At 38.7% G+C, this 21,085-nt stretch overlaps 1 protein-coding gene across 4 annotated transcripts in view; it reads left to right on the top strand.

The window, feature by feature from the left end:
- CADPS2 (calcium dependent secretion activator 2) overlaps positions 1-21,085 on the top strand; it is a 351,208-nt gene that overhangs the window by 193,181 nt on the left and 136,942 nt on the right. For all 4 annotated transcript variants that reach the window (XM_063309566.1, XM_063309564.1, XM_063309563.1 and 1 more), the window contains exons 9-11: positions 14,553-14,619; positions 17,984-18,092; positions 19,219-19,419. In XM_063309566.1, the coding sequence (XP_063165636.1) occupies positions 14,553-14,619; positions 17,984-18,092; positions 19,219-19,419 (377 nt within the window). The remainder of the gene's footprint in view (positions 1-14,552; positions 14,620-17,983; positions 18,093-19,218; positions 19,420-21,085) is intronic.

The following is a 21,085-nucleotide window of genomic DNA, read 5'->3' as shown; positions in this document are numbered from 1 at the left end:
GTGGGAAAACCCAGACATATAACCCCCAAGGGTTAAGGCGGTCCCGATCTGTGTCTCTTTGAATGGCTGAACAATTCATCAGTGCTATGCATGCGCTTGACAGTCTGGATGGGAGCCCCCTGCTCGCCATCCTTACTCATGACAATAACATTCCCATCTCGGAGTTTCCCATTTGAAATTTTAAAAAAATTGAGCCTCCAGCTTATGGCCTTCTATGTTGCCCTTTCTACAGGATTCCTTGCTCTGATCTTGTAACTTCTCTTGTACAGGTAGTCCTCACTTAATGACCATTTGTTCAGTGACAGTTTGAAGTTAAGACAGTAGTGAATGAATCATACTTGTGCCTGGTCCTCAGAGTTGTGACCATTGTGGCGCATGTGCCCCCCCACAGTCATGTGATTAAAAGTTGGGTGCTTGGCAACCCACTGGCATTTATGACCGCAGGGTGCACTTCGACTCGACCACGAGGCGCACTTCAATTCCCCCCACCCACCCAACTCTGCCCTTTTTGGATGCCCTGTACTTCGCTGACGCTGCCACCCTGCACTCCACCCTGCACCCCCACTGCCCTGCACCGCCCTGAGTGGCTACCATTAACACTTTTATAAGTGTTTGTAGAACAGCACTACCATGTATTACCATTGAACTCCTGTTTCTCTGGATTTACTTTTGCCTCCATATGTTTGTATGTCATCCTTAAAACATGCATTCCAAAATTAAAACAATGCTTAATTGACACAACTTTGGGACTAAAATTCCAGAAAAAGTCATGAATCAACTCACACAGAAGCTTCTGCAAGGAATGTTATGATTTAAGAACTCAATAAAGATAAGCCATATTGCTAATGTAGGCGCAGGTGGCTAAATTCACTCCATAAATGAATTGTCAACTCATTGGCCAGTGTTGAGCTTCAGGATTTTGTGACCAGATGACAGATTTCCTAGCTGTGGCTGGCATCTTCAGAGGCAATGCAGACCACAGGCAACTGAGCAGGGACTGACTGGGCTGCTGTCTTTATAGCCAGGTGACCTGACTTCTGATTCAGAAAATCTCTTGTCTAGACCATGGTCACGAAACCCTGAAGCTCAACACTGCCCAACAGATACCTGCTGTGAAAGCCTACAGCAGGATATTGTCAACTCATTATTTAAGCATTACTTTAACCCATATTTATATGCCATGAAAGATTGCCCAGGAATACTTTAGACTGAACAGTTGGTAGCTGCTTAAGTGATATTTATATTCCCCTGAACATTTATAGAGTATTCTTGTAATAGCTATTGACCTTCAGTAATGTTCTATTAGCAAAGGTTAAGGAGTCTTCTTAAGTGTTTAATGATTTTAATGTTACCATTAGGATTTTAATTCTTCACTTCCAGATAGAAAGGAGTTAAATTAAATAATTTTAAATCATGATCTGAATCACCAGCCAGGATGATTCACTTTACTTAGTTAAATCATGATTTATTCAGTAGCAGGAAGATTCTACAGCAGGGATCTCTAAACTGAGGTTTATGGGCCACATGCAACCTTCAGACATTTTATGTTCTAAAAACAGTTTTAGGAGAGAGTTAATCTTGACTGGAGAGGACTTCCCCAAAGGAAGGTAACATTGTTCCTTCCCTGTTTCAGTGAGTATAACAAGCGAGACAAGAGCAAACTAGACAGATAGAAGAGGAAACAGGGAGGATGCTGGCTCGGCTGCAGCCCAGAACTGTGCCTGTAAAGCTTACCAATTGGGTCACACACTATGGATTCTCCCCCAGCTTTAGCTAGACCTAAAAGCTGTAGCAAGGAGAAACTGTAGTAGTGGTGGTGAGAGCAGGCAAGTAGGGTAAAGCAGGTCCTGGCCCTGGTTGTTATGGCTCTGCTCTTTCATTCCCCCAGAGTGCTTCAGGCGGAGTAAGGTAGTCCTTGCTTACCTGTTCATTTGGTGATGGTTCAGACTTATGACAGTGCTGAAGAAACCGACCTATGACTGGTCCTCACACTTACAACCGTTGCAGCGTTCCCATGGTCACATGATCAGAATTTGGGCACTTGGCAATGGGTTCGCATTTATGACCATTGCAGCATCCCATGGTCACATGATCGCCATTTTCAACCTTCCCACTGGCTTCTGGCAAACAAAACCAATGGGGAACCGCATGATTCACTTAACAACCACATGGTTTCCTTAACTCCCACTGCAAAAAAGGTTGCAAAATCAGGTCAGATTCTCTTAATGACCACTTCGCTTAGCACCGAACGTCTGGTCCCAATTGTGGTTGTTAAGCAAGGACTACCTGTAGATGCCCTACAGACAGGAACAGTGGTGGGTTCTGTGAGCCCAGTGCAGGTCGACAGCATGTTCCAGGTCTGGCAAAAGTGGGAGTGGGGTTCCTGGAGTTCCAGTGTTTTCACATTACAATGGCATTCCTGAGTTCTCTTCCACAGAGCCAGTAGGGAAACTCCAGTGTCCATAGCAGCTTCAAAGCTTCAACCATCACTGTGCAGCCATCATTGTGATTAGGTATCCAAAGTGAAATAATAATAATAATAAAAAGTCACACTTTCATATGATTTTGTTTTCTTCAGTTTGCTCCTCAGGTACAAAACAGTTTTATCTAGAATGCAGATTTTGTCTACCACTTCATCCACCATCTTAAATGGCCTTAAAAACAAATCCAAGAGTTCAGGAGTTCTTGTATGTTCATGCAATAATTCATGCCTCCTAGGAAAAGGGCCTCAGACTTGAAAAGGGAAATCCAACTTCATATCATCTTTTGACTTCCCTGAGCCTTCATAGTTAATTTTCTGGAGTCAGAAACCCTAATATAAAAGAGCTTCAAAAAGGGATAGGACAGGAAAAAACATCAGATCCAAAGGAGAATTGCTGGCTAAAATAAATATATTTGCTCTCATTCCTCATAATAGTAGGTTGTTGGTATTTTTTAACCAAGAAAGAAAACTAGGAAGTGTACCCAATGTTATTCCTCTCTCACTTCTTCAAACAATCCTAGCTTGATTGTCAGAATTTAATTCCTGGTTCACATGTCATAAGAAAATACATCTTCCCAGCAGGGGGCAGAACCTGACCAATCTTTTCTGGGCTTAGAAGCAAAGCAAGCTAAGGAGACAGTCTGTTGGGGGACCATCAGGGAATACCTGGGCAGTAAGGTTGACTGGGAAATTGAAAAAACTTCCCAGAAGAAGATAATGACAAACTTCCTTATAGTCACCAAGAGTTGAATCCAACTCAAGAGGTTTGGTACTGAATCTTAGTTGGCTGGTTTCAGACATGCTAAGCTATAAATAATCACAACACACTAAGCTCCAACGTATTCACTCAGTATGGTAAGCTAAAATGAAACAAACTTATTGCTGAGTAGACTATGTGAATCAGATTAGTTTGTCCATCAGTTTGGAGTATACTTTCCAGATTTTAATACGTAGAAATGGAGCAACAACACATTTATTCGGTTTAGACATCATGCCAAGTGATGGGATGTTCTGTGATTTGCTGAATAAACCACAATTAGTTGGATTTATTTAACATGATTGATCACCTATAAAGTGAAGTAGATACACTTTTGGTGACAGTAGGTTTCATTTAACTTTTTTTTTAAAGGTTGGAGCTATGGTGTACTGTACAGGGCAATAATGTAAAGAAGAATGTGTTATACCCATGGGAAAAACCAAGATGTTCTTTTTCTTATATGTTGGACAGATAATTTTGGAGAATTTGTTTTTGTCTTTTAGGGTTCATACTTGTTTTTGTTTATTTGCTGCTACCAAATGGTAGAAAATTATGCCATGATTTTTGACAATTGTGGTCAGACTGGTCTTTGGAAGACTTGCATTTAAGAAATATATGGCAAGTATTACCTAAGAAATTAATATTGAGAGAGATTAGGTATAGATGCCATTATGAGTAACATTTAGGATTACCTAGTCTTGAGTTAAGTTTTATTACTTTATATTTGATATTATGTCTATGGAACTAAGGTGGAATTTCTTGACTGGGGTGTGGTAATAAATTTGTGAAGCCCTTTATTAACCTGCCAATATAGCATCTCTATTAAGCAGCTAATAAGTGTTGACTTGAAACTTCATTGTTTCATTGATTAGTTTCAAGTCTCTGGCAATGTTTTAAAATATTTTGTAAAATTAATTTTCTTTGTAAAAAATCTGATCCTGAGTTATTACAAAAACAATTACAAGATACTCTAACATTTCTGAATAAACATCAGTGCATAAATTAAGGAGAGGTAATAGATTGTTTCTCATAGCTACAATCACAAAACAGTTTGAGATGTGGATAAATGTCTTAGAGGTGCAATGATTTCTAGAATCAAACCCAGTTTTGAAATCTGGCATGGTAAGGTTGGAAGTTTGGACATCAAAAGTAAAGCATGCTTTTTTGACAGGGAAGTTAGTGCCTCTCTTTATATAAAAGGGAATGGTTAGGACCCTCTTGGATCTTCCTGGGAAATAGCTATCCAAAAGAGACTGAGGCTCTATGGTTTCTCCAGTGATGCCATCTTAGCCTTAGAGTCAGACCAAGCTAGATCTCTACTAAGGCAAAGGATCTTAGATATAGAAGGCCAGACAGAAATCTCTGCTTTTTCTCATAACGTATTTGTCAATAAAATTTTACTGTCCAAACCAGTTCCATATTTATACTATATTACAGTTCCCAAATTAGGAGAGGCCTATCACTAGCCCAATTGAATGCCCTCCCCACAGCTGTTTTGGAGGGGAAATATAAGAAAATCCCATATGAAACCCGTCTCTGCCCTATGACATGGGAGCTATAGAGACCACGGCCCAGGTTCTCTTGTATTGTCAGTTTTACAGGGACATTTGCCACCAGCTGATTACCCCTCTTTTGTTTAAATTCAGGGGGCACTCTGATAATTTTTACTTACGTTATCTCTTAAACAACAAAGATAAATGTATTTCTTTGAAAGTAGCAAAATTGTGCTGCATTATGTGTAAGCCTTGCCTACAAATGGTTGTCAAGTTATTGATACTAGGGGATAACTTGGTTTGTTTTATAGAATGTATTTTATTGGTCAATGACCAAAATAAAGTTTCTATCTACTGTATCCATCCATCCATCCTCTTGGACAAGTTAATGTTATATTCTGCAGCAGGTGGTATTTACTGCCACATACTGTAGCTGCCTTCATATGAAGATAATTATAGAGTTTCTACATGTAGTCTCAACATTGAGATACTCAAAGCTTGCAGAGACTAAAGACCTTTTCAGTAGTGGCTAAAATATCACTAAAAAAAGCACTAAAATATCATTGCTTCCATCTGTTTTACTTTTTCCTGACTTTTTAATGAAAGGCTTTTACTATATAACCACCTTGTTATTATCTCATTCATGAAACTATTTCAGATTAACTTGGGAATTTATGAACTATTATTACTGATACACAGTTGTTGGTTTCTATGATACGTAACTTTGGGAAGGGATTTAAACATAATATTCAGAAAAATAGAATTGGGGGTGTGCTGTTGTATTTTTTAAAGAACACCCACACTCATACATAATCACTGATTCTTCCTTTTGGGCTGTTGACAAATGTATAGACAAATACAGCATTTAAAAGCAGAAAAAGGCACAGTAGATTTTTAGAAGACCTGGATACCTAGTTTAAACCAAGGTTTCTTCTGAAATGAATTGAGATTCCTTTGTCTTAGGTACATTTGATTCTTTTTTGTTTTGCTTGTGTGTGTGTGTGTTCTTGTTTTTCTTTTTATGTAGATTTTAGTTTGATTATATAGAGTAGAAGACTGATTTGTAAGAAGTGATGAAGTGATCTGGCATGATACTGGAATTAAGGAATGCAGGAAGAAGCATTTAGAAATTCTTATGGGAATAAATATGTCAAAGAATAGAATTGAAATCAATGCTGTAAATGTTGGTATCCAGGAAAAAAATGGTGAAAATTCTTAAATGTTGAACAACAGTAAGATGTAACTGCAGACGTGTTAAAATATAGGTGTGGTTTGCATATGGAGTGGCTCTGCAATTTGTTCAACATGTGAGCAGTAAAATGTGGTTGTTTGGTGTATTTATGTATAAATGTGTATGGAATGCTTGTGCTAATGTTAGAGGTGTGTTGGTTGGGGATATAATGTGCATGCTCTTTTGTATGCAGATGATGTCATATTGGCTGCAAACTCAAATGATTTGCAATGAATGCTAGATTATCTGATGCTATGTGGAGTATGGATCTGAAAATTAATGTATCATAGATCAAGATGGTTGTGTTGGAAAGGGAAAAAATGGAGTAAACCATTTTGAGTTATACATAAATGGTTAAAATTTAGAGCATGTATATGAATTTGTGCACAATAGTAGAATGCTAGCTAAAGATGGAAAAATAGAAAAAATTTAAGAGATGCAAATACTGGTGAAAAAGTAGTAGTAGCATGTGGTCTGCTGCAAGGAATGGTGATATGTTGTTGAAAGAAGAAAACATGCCTCTGTACAAGATTATGCTCTGCTGATTTTCTTTTTTGAAAGTGACAGTTGAGTATGTCAGGAGCAACTTAAAAAATAAGTTAATTGAAATGGGAATGAGTTAATTAAAATGTATGTTTGGTAAAACAATAATATACAGGGTCAGAAATAAAAGTGAGAGATTTGTTTGCAGTCTTACACCACTGATTGGAAGAAAGGAATGGAACCTACTGGGTTGTTGATTTACTGCCTAAGTTAACATGCATTATTTGGCATTCTTATAATAGAAATGTGTGTGCTGGATTTTGCTTTCAAAGATCCTATGCCAGGGTTGCAAAAAGAGACACTTGGGGGCCATCAGAGTTGGGGGGGACCTTTTTCCCATTTTGGGGAATTTAGGAAGGGAACTATGGGACAAAATAGGGGCTTTCGATCTTGGAAAAGCTCAAGGAACCAATTAAAGCTCTTAAAATCTCTAAGCCCCCAAATTAAGGATCCGGAGTCCATGTACTTGTTGAGTATACAAAAGGGCACACGGTCCTTTTGGTCCTAATGCCAAAAAATATTTGTATTGGACATAAATGCATACTGTATTATGATTCCATCATATGAAAGCATAAAGGAATATCTGAATCTTCCACTGATTCTTATATATTCATATATATTGGGTGATGGAAGGAAAGTGTAAAATTCTTCAGGGATTTCCTGCCAATTTTCCTATTCATATCTTGAACATCTAGTTCACTGAAATAAATAGATATATTTTCCATTATTGTTCAGCTTTCTTTGCATTCAGAATATTTGTCTTCACCAGACATCATTGTAACAGCTGTTTGGGCCATGTGGGTTCTCTTTTCTTTCTTTAGCTCCTCACCCCATCCCATTTGTTGCAAAGATGTGTTTGGTCTTCTTTTTCAAGAGCGCAGAAAAGTATTGAAATCAATCTGAAAATGTTTTCAGCTAGGCTTCTGGTGACCCAGCCATATTGTAGTCTTGAACCTGTTGTGTCTCTCCTACTCAGCTGAGAACAAGACAAGACAAGACAAGACAAGACAAGACAAAAGTTTAATCTTGTGGGGTTACATAAAAGAAGGAATGCAGAACAAGGAAGGAATTCCCTTTATGCTAGGCAGCACAGAACACACTGCGATGGCTGAAAGTGCCTGTGGGCATTTGGTCCCTCTTGGTTCTCACACTGAATGCAAGGATGCCCGCAGATAGACTGTATTGTTGTCAGTTAAATGGGATCATGAGTGTCTGAAAGGTGTTTGAGAATGAACTGAAAATCATTTTCACAAGTGGATGATTACTTCTGCCACATGTTAACCGAACTCAATCAGAATGGCCCAGATTTTGAGACTGCATTAATTGCTCTTTCAACCTTGACTGAGACTTGTTTTTAAGAAGCCTTTTGTAGAACTGAACTGTAATATGTATTGATTTTTTCCCTTTCTACCTTTTCTTCAACTGTGATAAATAAAAGCTTATAAAAAGTAAAGGATTCATTTCTGAGATGCAGATGGATTTTTTCCTTAGAATTAAAACATGGATAGACACAAGCACCACCACCACCCCTGTGAAGTATTAACAGTATTATTCCCCACCCCACCACATTGGTGAATTGTTTTAGGAGTCTATAAATAATGATGCCATATAGTCACTTATTTAGTAATAATTAGGCTTCTATCCTTCCCATCACAGACGTCAAAGAGAACCATGCAAACCTCGTAACATACTGTTAAATGCTGTAAACCTTTGTCTCATATGCATATGTATGCAGTATATTCTGATATTATGCTCTGCATGGGATATAACTTGAAAAAACATTTTTTACCTATTTTATTAATTTTTAACATAATGTTTATGATTTTTCCTAAGAAGACTTGTATGGAATATTTTACTTAAACTGAACTTTCTAGAGTAAAGATAGTCCAGAATAGTATTTCTCTTAATTCTGTTGAAATAATACTTGCTTGTTATTAGACTATAATATAATATTTAAGTCATCCATTTAAATAAGGCATTGGAACCAGAGCCGGAACTAGGGGGGGCAACTGGGGCATGTGCCCCGGGCCCCGCACTGGTGGGGCACCAAAATGAGCGCTCGTGGGACGCCAAAATGGGTGCGGAATCCATGTTTGCCCCGGGTGACGCAGACCCTAGTTGCGGCCCTGATTGGAACAGATCTTTTTTTAAAAAGGGGCACAGAAGGAAATAAAGGTTCTGTTCTGAGCTTGGAGCATGGAGCCAATTCAAGATGTTTTGTCAAAACATTTCATACATTCTGTGTTCTTATGGAACAAAATTAGGAACTTATTCAACCTTAGGGGAACGCGGTGGCGCTGCTGGTTAAACCGCTGAGCTTGCCGATCTGAAGGTCAGCGGTTCGAATCCGCCTGACGGGCTGAGCTCCCGTTGCTAGTCCCAGCTCCTGCCAACCTAGCAGTTCGAAAACATGCAAATGTGAGTAGATTAATAGGTACCTCTTCGGCAGGCAGGTAACGGCATTCCATTTAGTCATGCCGGCCACATGACCACGTAAGTGTCTACGGACGAACGCCGGCTCTTCGGCTTTGAGACGGAGATGAGCACCGCCCCCTAGAGTCAGACATGAGTGGACTTAATGTCAAGGGAAACCCTATTCAACCTTAGAGAACTTTAGAACTGAAAAGAAGCCTTTTTCTCCCTGATTTTTCATCAACCACAGAGAAACTGGCTATGGAGACATACTGGTGTAGTGCTTAAGGTGCTGTGAGTTCGAGGCCTCCATTAGGCACAAAAGCCGTCTAGGTGACTTTAGGCCAGTCACTCTTTCTCAGCCCAACCCAACTCACTGAATTGATGTTCTGGGGAAAATAGGTGGCAGGAGGATTAGGTATGTTTTTTTGTCTTGAGTTATATATATATAACAAAGGTAGAATAAAAATATAATAATAATGCCCTAGCAAACAGCAAAGGCAACAGTTGAACACATGTTTTGCTACTTTCCTTGCTCAGCCACAGAGCTAAGCCAGTAAAGTAGCAGCAGCAATAGATTAACTTCAACACAGCCCATGAACATATAGCAGCAGAGAAAAATGCACTTTTCTGGCTATTGGCGTGAGACTTCTTCTGAATACACATGCACAGTGAATACTTTCTGGATTTGGAAAGCTCAACAGACAAAGCAACATAGTTTCACATTTGGCGACCTGGAAATTCCATGGCATTGCAATGCCTTCTGTAATATACTTTTGCATATAGCACCCTGCTTCCAAAAGAAAGCAAACCACATCCAGAATGCCCAGGGACAATACAATATTACATTCAAGTATGAACTTTCCCATGGCAAACAGTGTATTTTAAGAAGCCGATTCATCTTACCAGGCAGGCAGTGATACGTGCTTAGATGACTTATCCTTAGCCAGCAATGCCAGTTCAGGCCATAGCCATCGAGATGGATTTGTGCCTGCTATTTTATTGGCTATTGCTGGGATTCTCAAACTAGGTGCTACTGCAAGTCAGAAAATGGCAAACCTGTGTCCTCTTCCCCCACAACAAATCCTGTGATTTAATTGGATCTGGGACTAGGCAAGAAATTAATGCGCCAATCACCCCCAGTAATCAAATTTCAGTTTCCAGTTGAGGGTTCAATTTCTGTAAAATTATACACCAGGATTTTCTTCCATCTTCCTTGCCTAGATAATCACATTACAGGAACACAGAGCCAGACCCCTGTAAGACAATATAGAAGCAGGTCCTGATAGCATCTTTGACCTAGGTTTGCAAGCATTCTCCCAATCCCCCCGCCTCCAGTGCCATGGGCTACTGTGCTATCCAATGACAAGAGGAAGGATGGCCAATCCTCGTCCCAGTGGCTGTGGCCACCATTTTCATATGCATGTTCTTTGTGTGGGAACATTGTTTTATTTGGAGATTTGCAGGTATCTCAGCTCTACTTGGAAATAGTGTGAGAACCAATGTTTTTTCTTCTTGAGCAGGAATTTTGTATTACATGCATACTGGACAACATTTTTTTTTATTTATCCCTGTCTGACCAAGTGACCAATGACATCGAGAGCATAAACCACTACCATCACTGTCAAAGAACAAGTATACTATGAGTAACTGTTCTGGACCCCTTGGTCTTGAGCCAGTTAATTTAAGAGTTACAAGGTCATATATCCAGCAATCAAAGTTGTAGTTATAGATACAAGTTCAAGTTCAAGGGAAAAGATTCCCTTCCAGCAGACAAAGTTCACCAAACCAAGCATCATGGCAAGACCTAGACATAGCAAGAGGGCACAATTTAAAATGAGGTATAAACAATAAGGGTTGGGTTTTCACAGAATTGTGTTGCAGTCAGGTACTTGCAAACCTAGGTCAAAGATGCTAAGGTCAAAGGACCTTAAACACAGGAAACTCTCAGCTGGCACTGATCAATTTTTATTACCTTAGGGTTCTCCTGAGTACTCCTGCCTATGCTGGATGCTTTTCCATGTACTCCAACATCCATCTACTCCCTGATTTCTGACTCTTGACAGAAAGCTGGCAGCTTTCCCATTAGCTAGTTGGATGAGCCTCCAGTTCAAGGTTTAATCGCAAGGGCGAAGCACAGTGGCTCTGCTACCCTCTCATTGCTGTTGGTGAACCAAACTTTTCCTGGTATCATTCCATGATGAAGTCAGTTTGGTCTTTCTTCCATTGTAAGGATAACTCTTCAGTCAGGGGCATAATACTGCCTTAGAGCAGTGATGGGCAACCTTATGGTGATCAAGGGAAGCATTAACATTTTTGACAAGGCTGAAAACTGTGAACAGGCTAAGGTCACATCATGAATATGGACAGAGGCTGGGCTTTGGGAGAGCAGAGTTTATAAAGATATTCTCTCTCCCTCTCTGTAATTGATATGCCTGTTTTAGAAGTTGCACTACAGCTGTCTTTATGTTTCCTACCTCAAGTAATCATAAATGCTAAAATCCAATCTAAAATTTCTAAGAACATGGAGGTTGCAAGTCACCCACCCCATTTTTAGGTATAATTTTGGTCAGAATGTAGCATATCCATAGACAGGATGAACTTTGTAACCTCTTTTTAGAAGGTAGGCACTATAGAAGTATCTAGCCAGACTATTGTAATTAGGAGACTCTTTGATCCAGATAACAAATCATGTAATCAATGAATTATGGCTTAGCACAATATGTGAACTCAGTCACTATTAAATCAACAAATTCTTGGCTATAGAGCTTTAAGCAGAGTAGATAAGTATATAAGCAGAAAGGAATATGTTTCATAAACAGAATTATTCAGAGTTTGCTGGAAAATGCAGTGCATTTGAGGGCAAAACACGCTTTAGAAATGTGTAGTATTAAGTTCCAAAGCAGAGAAAGATTATTTGGATCTAGTATAGGCACCTTCACTGTACCTGTTGGCATTTTCTGGGCTCACCCAGTAGAAGCAAGTTGAGGAGGAGGCAACAGAATGTTGACGCATGGTCATACCCTTTTGCCATCTTCATAACAATTGCTTACTGAAATACATATCTTCCTGAGATATGTATCTATGTTGCAAGCAAGAATCTGCTCCAGTGTTTGCTCTCAAATTTTATTATATATCAAACACAAAACCTTAGCTATCTTTAGTTCTTGATTTTTCCCAACCTATGGTCTTTTAGATGGGTTGAGATTGCCTTTCCTAGAAGTGGTGACTGGGAATCCTTGGAGTTGTAGCCTCAATAATTCTATGGGGCCCAGACTGGAGAAGACTGAGTGAAAATTCAATTACATTCTGAAAGGCAACTACTTTAAACTCACAAAGTTCTTCCTGAAACAGCACATGAACTATGAGCTGAAAAACCTCCAGTTCAAATCTTGCCTCAGCTATATACTAATAGGGTTGCCTTAGTTTCTACATTTTAGTTTTCAAGTGGAATATAGAGTATAATGTTGATTTACCTTTCAAGACTGTTTTAAATTATGAGTAGACAAGATGATATATGTTGCTTGCTCCCTACATAAATGGTAAGTAGTACTAATAATGAATGCATCAAAAAGTATTAACTTATGGACTTCCGGTGGGGAAATGGAGTACTGAGCAGCTGTGCCCGCAGGCTAAGCGGGTGAAGCTGACAACACAGCAATACTTTTCGGGCTCAGGGAGGTTTTCTTGAAGCCCAGAAACATTCTCCGGATAAAGGAGAACACCTGGAATCATCCCATCTGTCCTCTGGACAGCTGCTTGCAGCCAGAAGATCGCAAACAGTATTTTGTGTTCGACTGGTAAGAGCTAGCAGGGAGGCGGGGACGTCATCACTTTCCACACCACGCTGTAGTCTTAAAGGGACACTAAGACCGGCCATCCCATTTCTAAATCACTAAATTTATAGGGTTTTTTAAGTATGCAAAACCTAAGAGAGGCTTTTTACAGTGAGGAGAAGCTGGCTGTCTTGGTGCTTATCGTTATTTTTGGGATTACTTTTTAAAAAATCCTTTTTTAAGTTTTTGACTTCGTTTTCCTTCCAAATATAAAGGAGGATTGAGAGTAAACAATTGTCTTCCTGTTATTTTTGTACTAGATTTGAAGATAATAGCATTTTCCTTTAGGTTGAATCAGCTGATCTGAACCTTCAGCTTTCTGTTTCTATTTTCCCTTGGGAACTGTCTGCCTATCTCACTCTCGCTTGTGTAAATACATTGTGAAACTTCTCCATATCTTCGACTTTCACTGGTTAAGCTCCTAAGGGGCATTATAATCTACTGCGTGAGATGTGAAAGATTTTAAACAGATTTTTTCTGACTTCTACCAAGCTTTTATGGAAGCTGTTCAGGACATCATGGAAAAGATGAGGTCTAAAATGTGCCATCAGGTTGGGGATGTGGTGGATGAAACTGAGTGATAGAACTGTTTCTTCTAAGAGTGAGATTGGGATTTCTATTGAGATGCTGGATGAAGATCAGATACTGGAGTTGGAGAAATTTAATGGAGAGAGAGATCTGCAAGCAATAAGTCAAATTGACTTTGTGGTGGAATGCCATGAAAAAGATGGGGTCTGTGGAGTCCTTGGTGCTCTCTGAGCCTTGTTGTTTTCTTTCATTGCCAGACTAGGCAACATCTTCAGTGCGAGGAGGGAGTGGGCCTTGCTCTCAGTTTATATACCGTGGCTTGCCCTGCTTGTGTTGGTGGGGGTGTTATGGAGTCATTATGTGTGGGAGGTTTTCTGAAGAAAAACTGCAATTTTTGAGGGGGGCAGTTGGACTGTGATTTTTTTCAAGAGAAAAGCTCTGTGCACATTGTGGGGATAGGTAAACACTCTGGTTTATTTTGAAGTGGTATAAGGGTTAAAGTATGTCTATCTGGATTGCTTTAAGGGTTTGATTGATGTTGTTTGCTTTTAACGGCTTAGATTAAGATTATTACAGGTATTAAAAAATGTTTATTTGGATGGTTTTAAGAATTTGATTTAAGGCCACTGTTTTGAATTGTTTTTGTTTTGGGGGTTTATTAAGATTATTAAAACTTCTGTACTGTTAAGTATAATGGCAGACAATTTATCTGTTTTTTAGTTTGATTCTTGTTATAGTAGACAGAAATGTATAGAATAGAATATTAGTAGGAAGGGAATAATTAAATAAGTGTTATCTTTTGGGGGGGGGAAGTTGTTTAGGGGGCCTATATGATTTTTTTTCTTTATTTTAATATAAGGGAGGGAGTAACTGTACTTAGTGATTGTTATAATGTGCTAAAGTGGAATGATTTATAGAAATAATGTGGTTTTGGTTTAATGTAGAGTAAGAGGTTGATCATGGAAATTTTTGTATATCCTTGCTGTTAAAAGTTGGAAGTCACATCTTTCTGTAATTTTGAAAAAAAACTCTTATGTTTTCACATCTTTTTAGTTCTTTTTTCTTTTTTTGTAGCTTTTATCCTTGTCTTGAAACTTCATAAAATCCTTTTTTAAAAAAGTATTAACTTATTTAAGGGTAAGTAAAGAAAGAGGAAAATAATAAGAAACAAATGCTCAATTCTTTACAGACTCAGTTTCATTTATGTTCATTTGTGGCCATTTCAGCATGACATATTTAACTGAGAATGATTTGTTTTCATATTTAACAGGTATTTATATGCTCTTGGACAAAAAGTTTGGAAAAGGTGGAAAAAACGCTACTTTGTTCTTGTACAGGTCAGTGATGTTTCTTTCTTGTTTAATGTCATCATCATTTCAAGAGATGCTGGTAGAGCAATAAACTCATAGCATATATAACACTATGTACAAAAAGTGTATATATGCTTACATCTATATATGTGTGCCTTGGGACTCAGAAATGTGCAGTGTAGTTTGTAGAAATATTCTTCAATAGCTGATTTCAGCAAAACAGTTCCGATGCACACAACTCTTTGAAGTAGTCCCATGATTTATGGTGTGGATCTAAGTCTCCTGTTAGAACCCACCTAAAATATCCTGATTTTCTCTCTAGGATATACTCAAGAGAGCAAGTCTATAAATGTTCATTTCCAACCAAGATTGTGCAGCACCATAGATTCAATTCCAAAATGGTGCTTCAGAGTGTGCAAGAGTATAAATGCAGCATTCACCTGCAACTCATTGAACAGGTTGTGTATTTTATGAATGCTACATTTGCAAGCCACACACAGCCCAAAACATCTTTTGGGAATCAAATTCAAAGCATTGCACAGCTCTAACTTCAGCTATAGTCACACTGTATGCTATGTGGATACATTTTGAACTTGTCAATAAATCTAGCCAGTGACAGATTCTCTCCCTTGAATCCATGCTGGAGTTTTGGAACTATTTATTGTACCCAGTTTAAAAAAAAAAACACCTCCAGATAGAGAATATAGCTCAAAGGTTCTTCACACCTCCAAACATTTGTGGTACTAAATATTCTCATTATTTTAGCTGTCTTTCTCATGAAGAACTTCCCATGCAGATCTGAGCACATAAGATCATAGGGTACAGTGGGCAGAAATATACTAGGAAAAATCTTGAATTTCCACAAAGCTGATTTGTTATGGTGATCTCTGTTAAAATGTACAGAGCCATTTAAGACCGACAGGCATACTTTTGGTATGGACTGCAGTAGCAAAGGCAGGGAGAATAAAGTAGGGTTGTTTATTATATCACCCCATTCCTATTTCACTCTTTTGTGGGTGAAGAGACAGCCATTCAGTGGTTGCAGCATCTCAGAAGCATTGTGTTGTGCTTCCTCAAAGTCTGTTCAGCTGACAAGTCTATGGAATTTCACAGGCATGGTCTCTGAGAAGGTTAAAGTTACATCCTAAGAATTCTGGAGTATGTCATTGGGCCTTTTCCCAAAGTTTTCCTGCTGGCAGATGAATGGATTCAAGCAAGTTGTTACCATGTCATGGGCAGTGAGGATTCATTTCTCAGCTGGGTTTCTTCATATTCATGCATGCTGCCAGGCAAAAATATCCTTAGTAATTTACCTGGCCATCCGTAGACAGCTTTCAGAACATGGTGGAGAGCTTCCACCAAATATTTTTGCCTGGTCTCCATAACTGCAACTTTTGCCCTTCCCTGTTACCATAGACAGACATCATATGAGTTTTCAAGGATGAACGCAGGAACGGTTCCTTTTGTTTATTGGCAGACTAAAATCCGAATGGCTAAAATATGAAAAGAACAATGTGAATATAATACATGAGAAGAGTACAGGGACAATCTCATGCTTTTATCTAGTATGAAGGAAGCTATGAACATTTAAAATTCATCTGTAATGTTTGTGATAATTGGCCAATCTAGGCTATATAGGGATACTACCTATGGTTTTCTGTCAGGCACAGATTGATGGAATTATGCATAAACTCAGTAGTACTCATACATGCATACTTTAGCACAGTGTATGTGATACTGTAATTCTAAGTCAGTTTTTGACTCATATTGATATCTGTTCATGTAGAGTCTGTTTGGATGGGTGTCTCTGCTTTTTTTCTGTAAACAATATTTCTAGTTAGTGACATATAAAATATGTTTGTTTAGAATGCCAGACAGCTATGTCTTTCTAGAAACTACAGTCTGGGACTGAAGCAAACTAATCAGTCCTCTTCATTCTGCCTCACTTTTAAACACTTCAGACTTTAGGTCTCTGTTTTTCTTCTCCAACGGTTTTCCTTTTGTTTTCTGCTTCTCAGAATAACTTAGAGGAGGCAAACAGCGGTCTTGTCTAGTTGAAAGAGATGTTCTCTCTGTTCCTCCCTTCCACACACACATGTGCACTTGGTTGTTGATGCTGTTTCCTTCACCTGCAGTCTGAAGTGCACAATCCAATTGATCACCTCATTCGGCTTTCTGAATAGACCAGGTGTAGAATGCCTATCAAGAACAGTACTGACAGATGTGCATTTTGCTATCCCTTTCATAATTCTTGCACTGTTGACACTGCAGGAGTTGTACTAAATTGGAACATTTTTGTTTTATCTTTATGTAGCAGAATTATTAAGAGGTAGATGAACTATGGGTTACATAATGAATAAACCCATCCAGAAACTTTAAAAAGCCATTTAGATCAAGTAGCATTAAATGGTTGAATCTGTCTAGTTAACCTTTTGTCTGATTATGATGATCACTTTGCACTTTTGTAGTCTTATAGCTGACTACAAAAATCAAAAACTTGGGGTCAAATGCAGATGGTGTGTATATGTTCAAACTATTGCTTTTCTCAGCAAGGACACTGAATTGAAGGCCCAATTATTTTCTGGATACCTTTCCTGACTGCTTTGATTGGGGTTGTAAAGTGTGTCCCAGAGGCCTCATTGGGCATACCACCATCTCATTTGTGGCCCTCAGATTCCCCCTAGTGGGTGACCAAACATTTCTGTCTTATTTGCAGTGGCGATTTAATTGATACAAGGATGCCTACCTAAAATATTGCAGATGCAAATTCCCTCACCCAGGAAAAAAAATAGGTCCTGACTCCAACCACTGTTGAAGTACAGCCCTTAGACACACTGTGCAAAGCCTGATATGACCTTCAAACTTCTGTGCACTCTAGGTTTCAAGGCTTGTATATGTGTGTCAGTGTCAGTTGAAAGGAAATACAGTGTTCAAAGTAGTGAAACAATGCCTTACATATACCTGGTTAAAAAAATGTATTGATGGGAATACATAGAATGGTGATTACATTTTCAATTTAGTATTGTTTCTCAAAATTGGTAGTGGTGACAGTCACATAAAAAGGTGATTACTTTTACTTCTCAAATTACAGTTTCCCAATGATTGCACAATCATTGCTGCAGACCTGTATAAAGAAGTAGACCATTGGTATTATTCTGATGTCTGTGCCTGTATTTTGAAAGGCAGTTTGCTTTGTTGTTGTGAATCTCAAGTTGTTAAAGTACAGTTGACATATTTGTTCTAAGCCACATGGCAGGTTATTTATAACTCCCATTGTTAGTAGCTAGCTTATTGCCCATGTCCCACTGAACTAAGAGCTGAATGTCAGTATAACATGATGTAGTGAAGTGTGGCTAATTCAGGGCTTCTCTTTATCTTTTCTTTCACCTAGGTTAGCCAATACACATTTGCTATGTGCAGCTACAGAGAAAAAAAATCTGAGCCTCAGGAGTTAATGCAGCTTGAAGGATACACTGTGGACTATACAGCACCTCATCCAGGTATTCTGTGAAATGAGTAAAAATGTCTGATTGCAGAGAAAATTAGGAAAGAGAGCTTGTTTTATCTTTTGGCAAAATCCATCAGATAGGTAGATAGATAGGAAGAGACCATTTTAGGCCAAGTTACATTTCTTATTTCAGTTTCTATCATATCAGAAACAGGTTAACCCCACCTCATTGCAGATCTGAATTGCCAGGCTATCCATTCTTTTAATGCTATTAAAGCCATTGGTATCATGAACTGATATTATTAATTGCAAAAATATTTCCCTCAAAGATGAGGATGAGGGTTTGATGATGATTTTATACTGCTCTACCTCCTGAAGATACCAAATGCAAAGCAGATGCATCTGTGTAAATGGTACTGCAACCAAGTAGCCAATGTTGTGTAAAGGCCATCATAGAATTTTTTTTTCCTTTATGTTTTTTTCAGGAAGAACTCACCTAACCTCTTAGTCAGTACGCAAAGGTGCTTAAGGACAGAAAGTTTCAAGGGAAGTTGATTAACTAGAGAAATCTATTTAAGTGGGAGCACAGTCCCCTAATATGTATGCAAGGGTCAAAGTTTCATTTTGATTACTTGCCTACATGTCTACCAGAAAAGTAAAGCTTTAACTAGAAATGCCCTCAAACATAGAAAAGTTTTCTCTTGTCACTGGGGTTTGAGGTGAGCATGAGTTTGTTTTCCTCACTCCAATCAATGTAGTGAGTGCGGCTGGAAAATCTTTTACAGAAGAACATAAATGCTTTTCCTAAGAGTATCTGAGAGACCCTTCTGAAGATGCTTCTGCTCAACGGGTCTTTTCTTGGGTTGACAGAACTAGGCATTTTTCTGCATGTCTCCCAAGCTGTATAATATTACTCCCTTTGTAATTGTTCTCCATGTTTTCTGGTTCTAGCAAAGACATCAAGACCTATCTCTTCAATTTAGCTGTTACATTTGTAAATAACATTTACATTTTAACTGTGCCTTTAATTATGTTTTTATTAATTTAGTCACTTTGAGTACTCTTTTTAGACTGAAAGGTAGACTATAAATCCAATTAATTAATTAAGGAGGTAGGAGAAAAGAAGAGCTTAATTTCATGTTAGTCAACTTGACTGAATCCTGAGTTCTCCTCTGCAGGCCTTCAAGGTGGTCAGATGTTCTTCAATGCTGTCAAAGAAGGTGACATAGTGATATTTGCCAGTGATGATGAACAAGATCGGATCCTTTGGGTTCAAGCAATGTACAGAGCCACTGGTCAATCTTACAAGCCCATTCCTGTAAGCCAAGCACAGAAGATGAATTCAAAAGGAAGCAATACTCATACAGATTTATCACAGAGTAAGTTTACTTTGTTCTTAATTTATGGGATTTCAATTGTATAATTAATCAGCATTTAACTTAACTTTTCTTATAAATTAATTATTAATAACCATCAAAAACCTGACTTGTAGCTCATTATTGCTGTTGTGTTACTTTTTAAAATATGCAGTTGATATCATTAAAATTCAGTACAGATTCCCATGGAAACAATTTTTAGGGATTTTTCATGCAGCATTCCCACTGATTTTATAACAAATATCTTCAGTCAGGGACACACCTGAGTAATTATTTTGATTAAATAATTTTGAGCCAAGAAGAGTACAAGATTATATGGCTTTATGATTTCTCATTGGGACGTTGGCTACATGTTGGCTACTGCAGCTTTTCAATACTCTTCCTGACCAAGAGTGTGAATCTGCAAATTCAGGGAAGAGGAGATGGTGGGGTAATTGTCATCTGGGAAAGTTTGTTGACATCAAAGAGCACTTTTCTGCAGCTGGCCAGATGTGAGACCTTGCTGGTAAGGTTGGACTCTAAGGACAAAGTGGGAATTCTAATATCCTCACTGCTGAAGACTGTCCTCACTGCTGAAGAATGTCTCCAACTATCCCTTTTGAGGAAGGTTGTAGAGAAAATGGTTGAACTGCATCTGCAAAGGACCCCAGCGGAAATAGATTATCTGGGCCCTTTCAGTGCAGTTTCAGACCTGGATTCAGCACAGAGATGACATTAATCCTACTTGTTGATGATCTCTAGCTTGACTGGGATAGGGGCAGTGCAACCCTCCTGGGCCTGCCTGATATCTTGACAGCTCTTGATACCATTGATCATAATATCCTTCTGGGCTGTCTCCAATGGATAGGAGTGGGGGACATTGTATTATGGTGGTTTTCCTTCCTGAGGGGACTTTTTTAGTTGACGGGACATAGAGGGGAGAGGTCAAACCCTAAACTCTTATAGAAGGGGATGGCTTGACATTCTTCCTATTCAGCATCTACGTGAAGCCACTGGGTGAGATCATCCAGTGGCATAAGGTCAGGTTTCATCAGTATGCTGATGATATACAACTGTACATCTTGGGCCCTGACCAAATTAGTAATGCTGTCAAAGTGCTGTCCAGAATCCTGGACACTGTCTGGGTCTGGATGGGGAAGAAGAGTTAAGGCTTAATTCCAGCAAGATGGAGTGGCTATGGATTGAAACCCAGCCACTTCCAGTGATATTCCACCATTAACTCTGAATGGGGTTGCACTTCTCCAGGCAGATTCAGTTTGCAATTTTGGGGGTCCTTCAAGCGCCTTCACTCAGCTCCATCTAGTGATCCAATTGTGACTTTTCCTAGCTCGCATTACTTACTGTCCCCATTACAGTAAAAAGAGGCATTTTGTTTTTTCAAATAATACAGTTTGTCATATTTAACTGTGCCATCCTTTTACGTTGTGTCTTGTGTTGTTTTTCAGTCCTTTGCTATTTCCATCTGGACTATTTGCTAATAGAAGGGATATCTATGGATTATTGTTTTATTGTATACATAGGTGAAAGAGATAAGAATTTGCAACAGTCTCTTGGTGCCTCAAGTCTGATTTTTCTCGGGAAAATGTTTAGCAATACTTTAACATTTATATGATGTACTACTTCTGAAGTAAGATGCCATTCACATTTATATTTATTGATTCCCTGATAC

Source organism: Candoia aspera, chromosome 7 (assembly GCF_035149785.1).
Source record: "Candoia aspera isolate rCanAsp1 chromosome 7, rCanAsp1.hap2, whole genome shotgun sequence".
Taxonomy (NCBI): domain Eukaryota; kingdom Metazoa; phylum Chordata; class Lepidosauria; order Squamata; family Boidae; genus Candoia; species Candoia aspera.
Note: the sequence above shows the minus strand (reverse complement) of the source record. Positions and strands in the feature narration are given on the sequence as shown.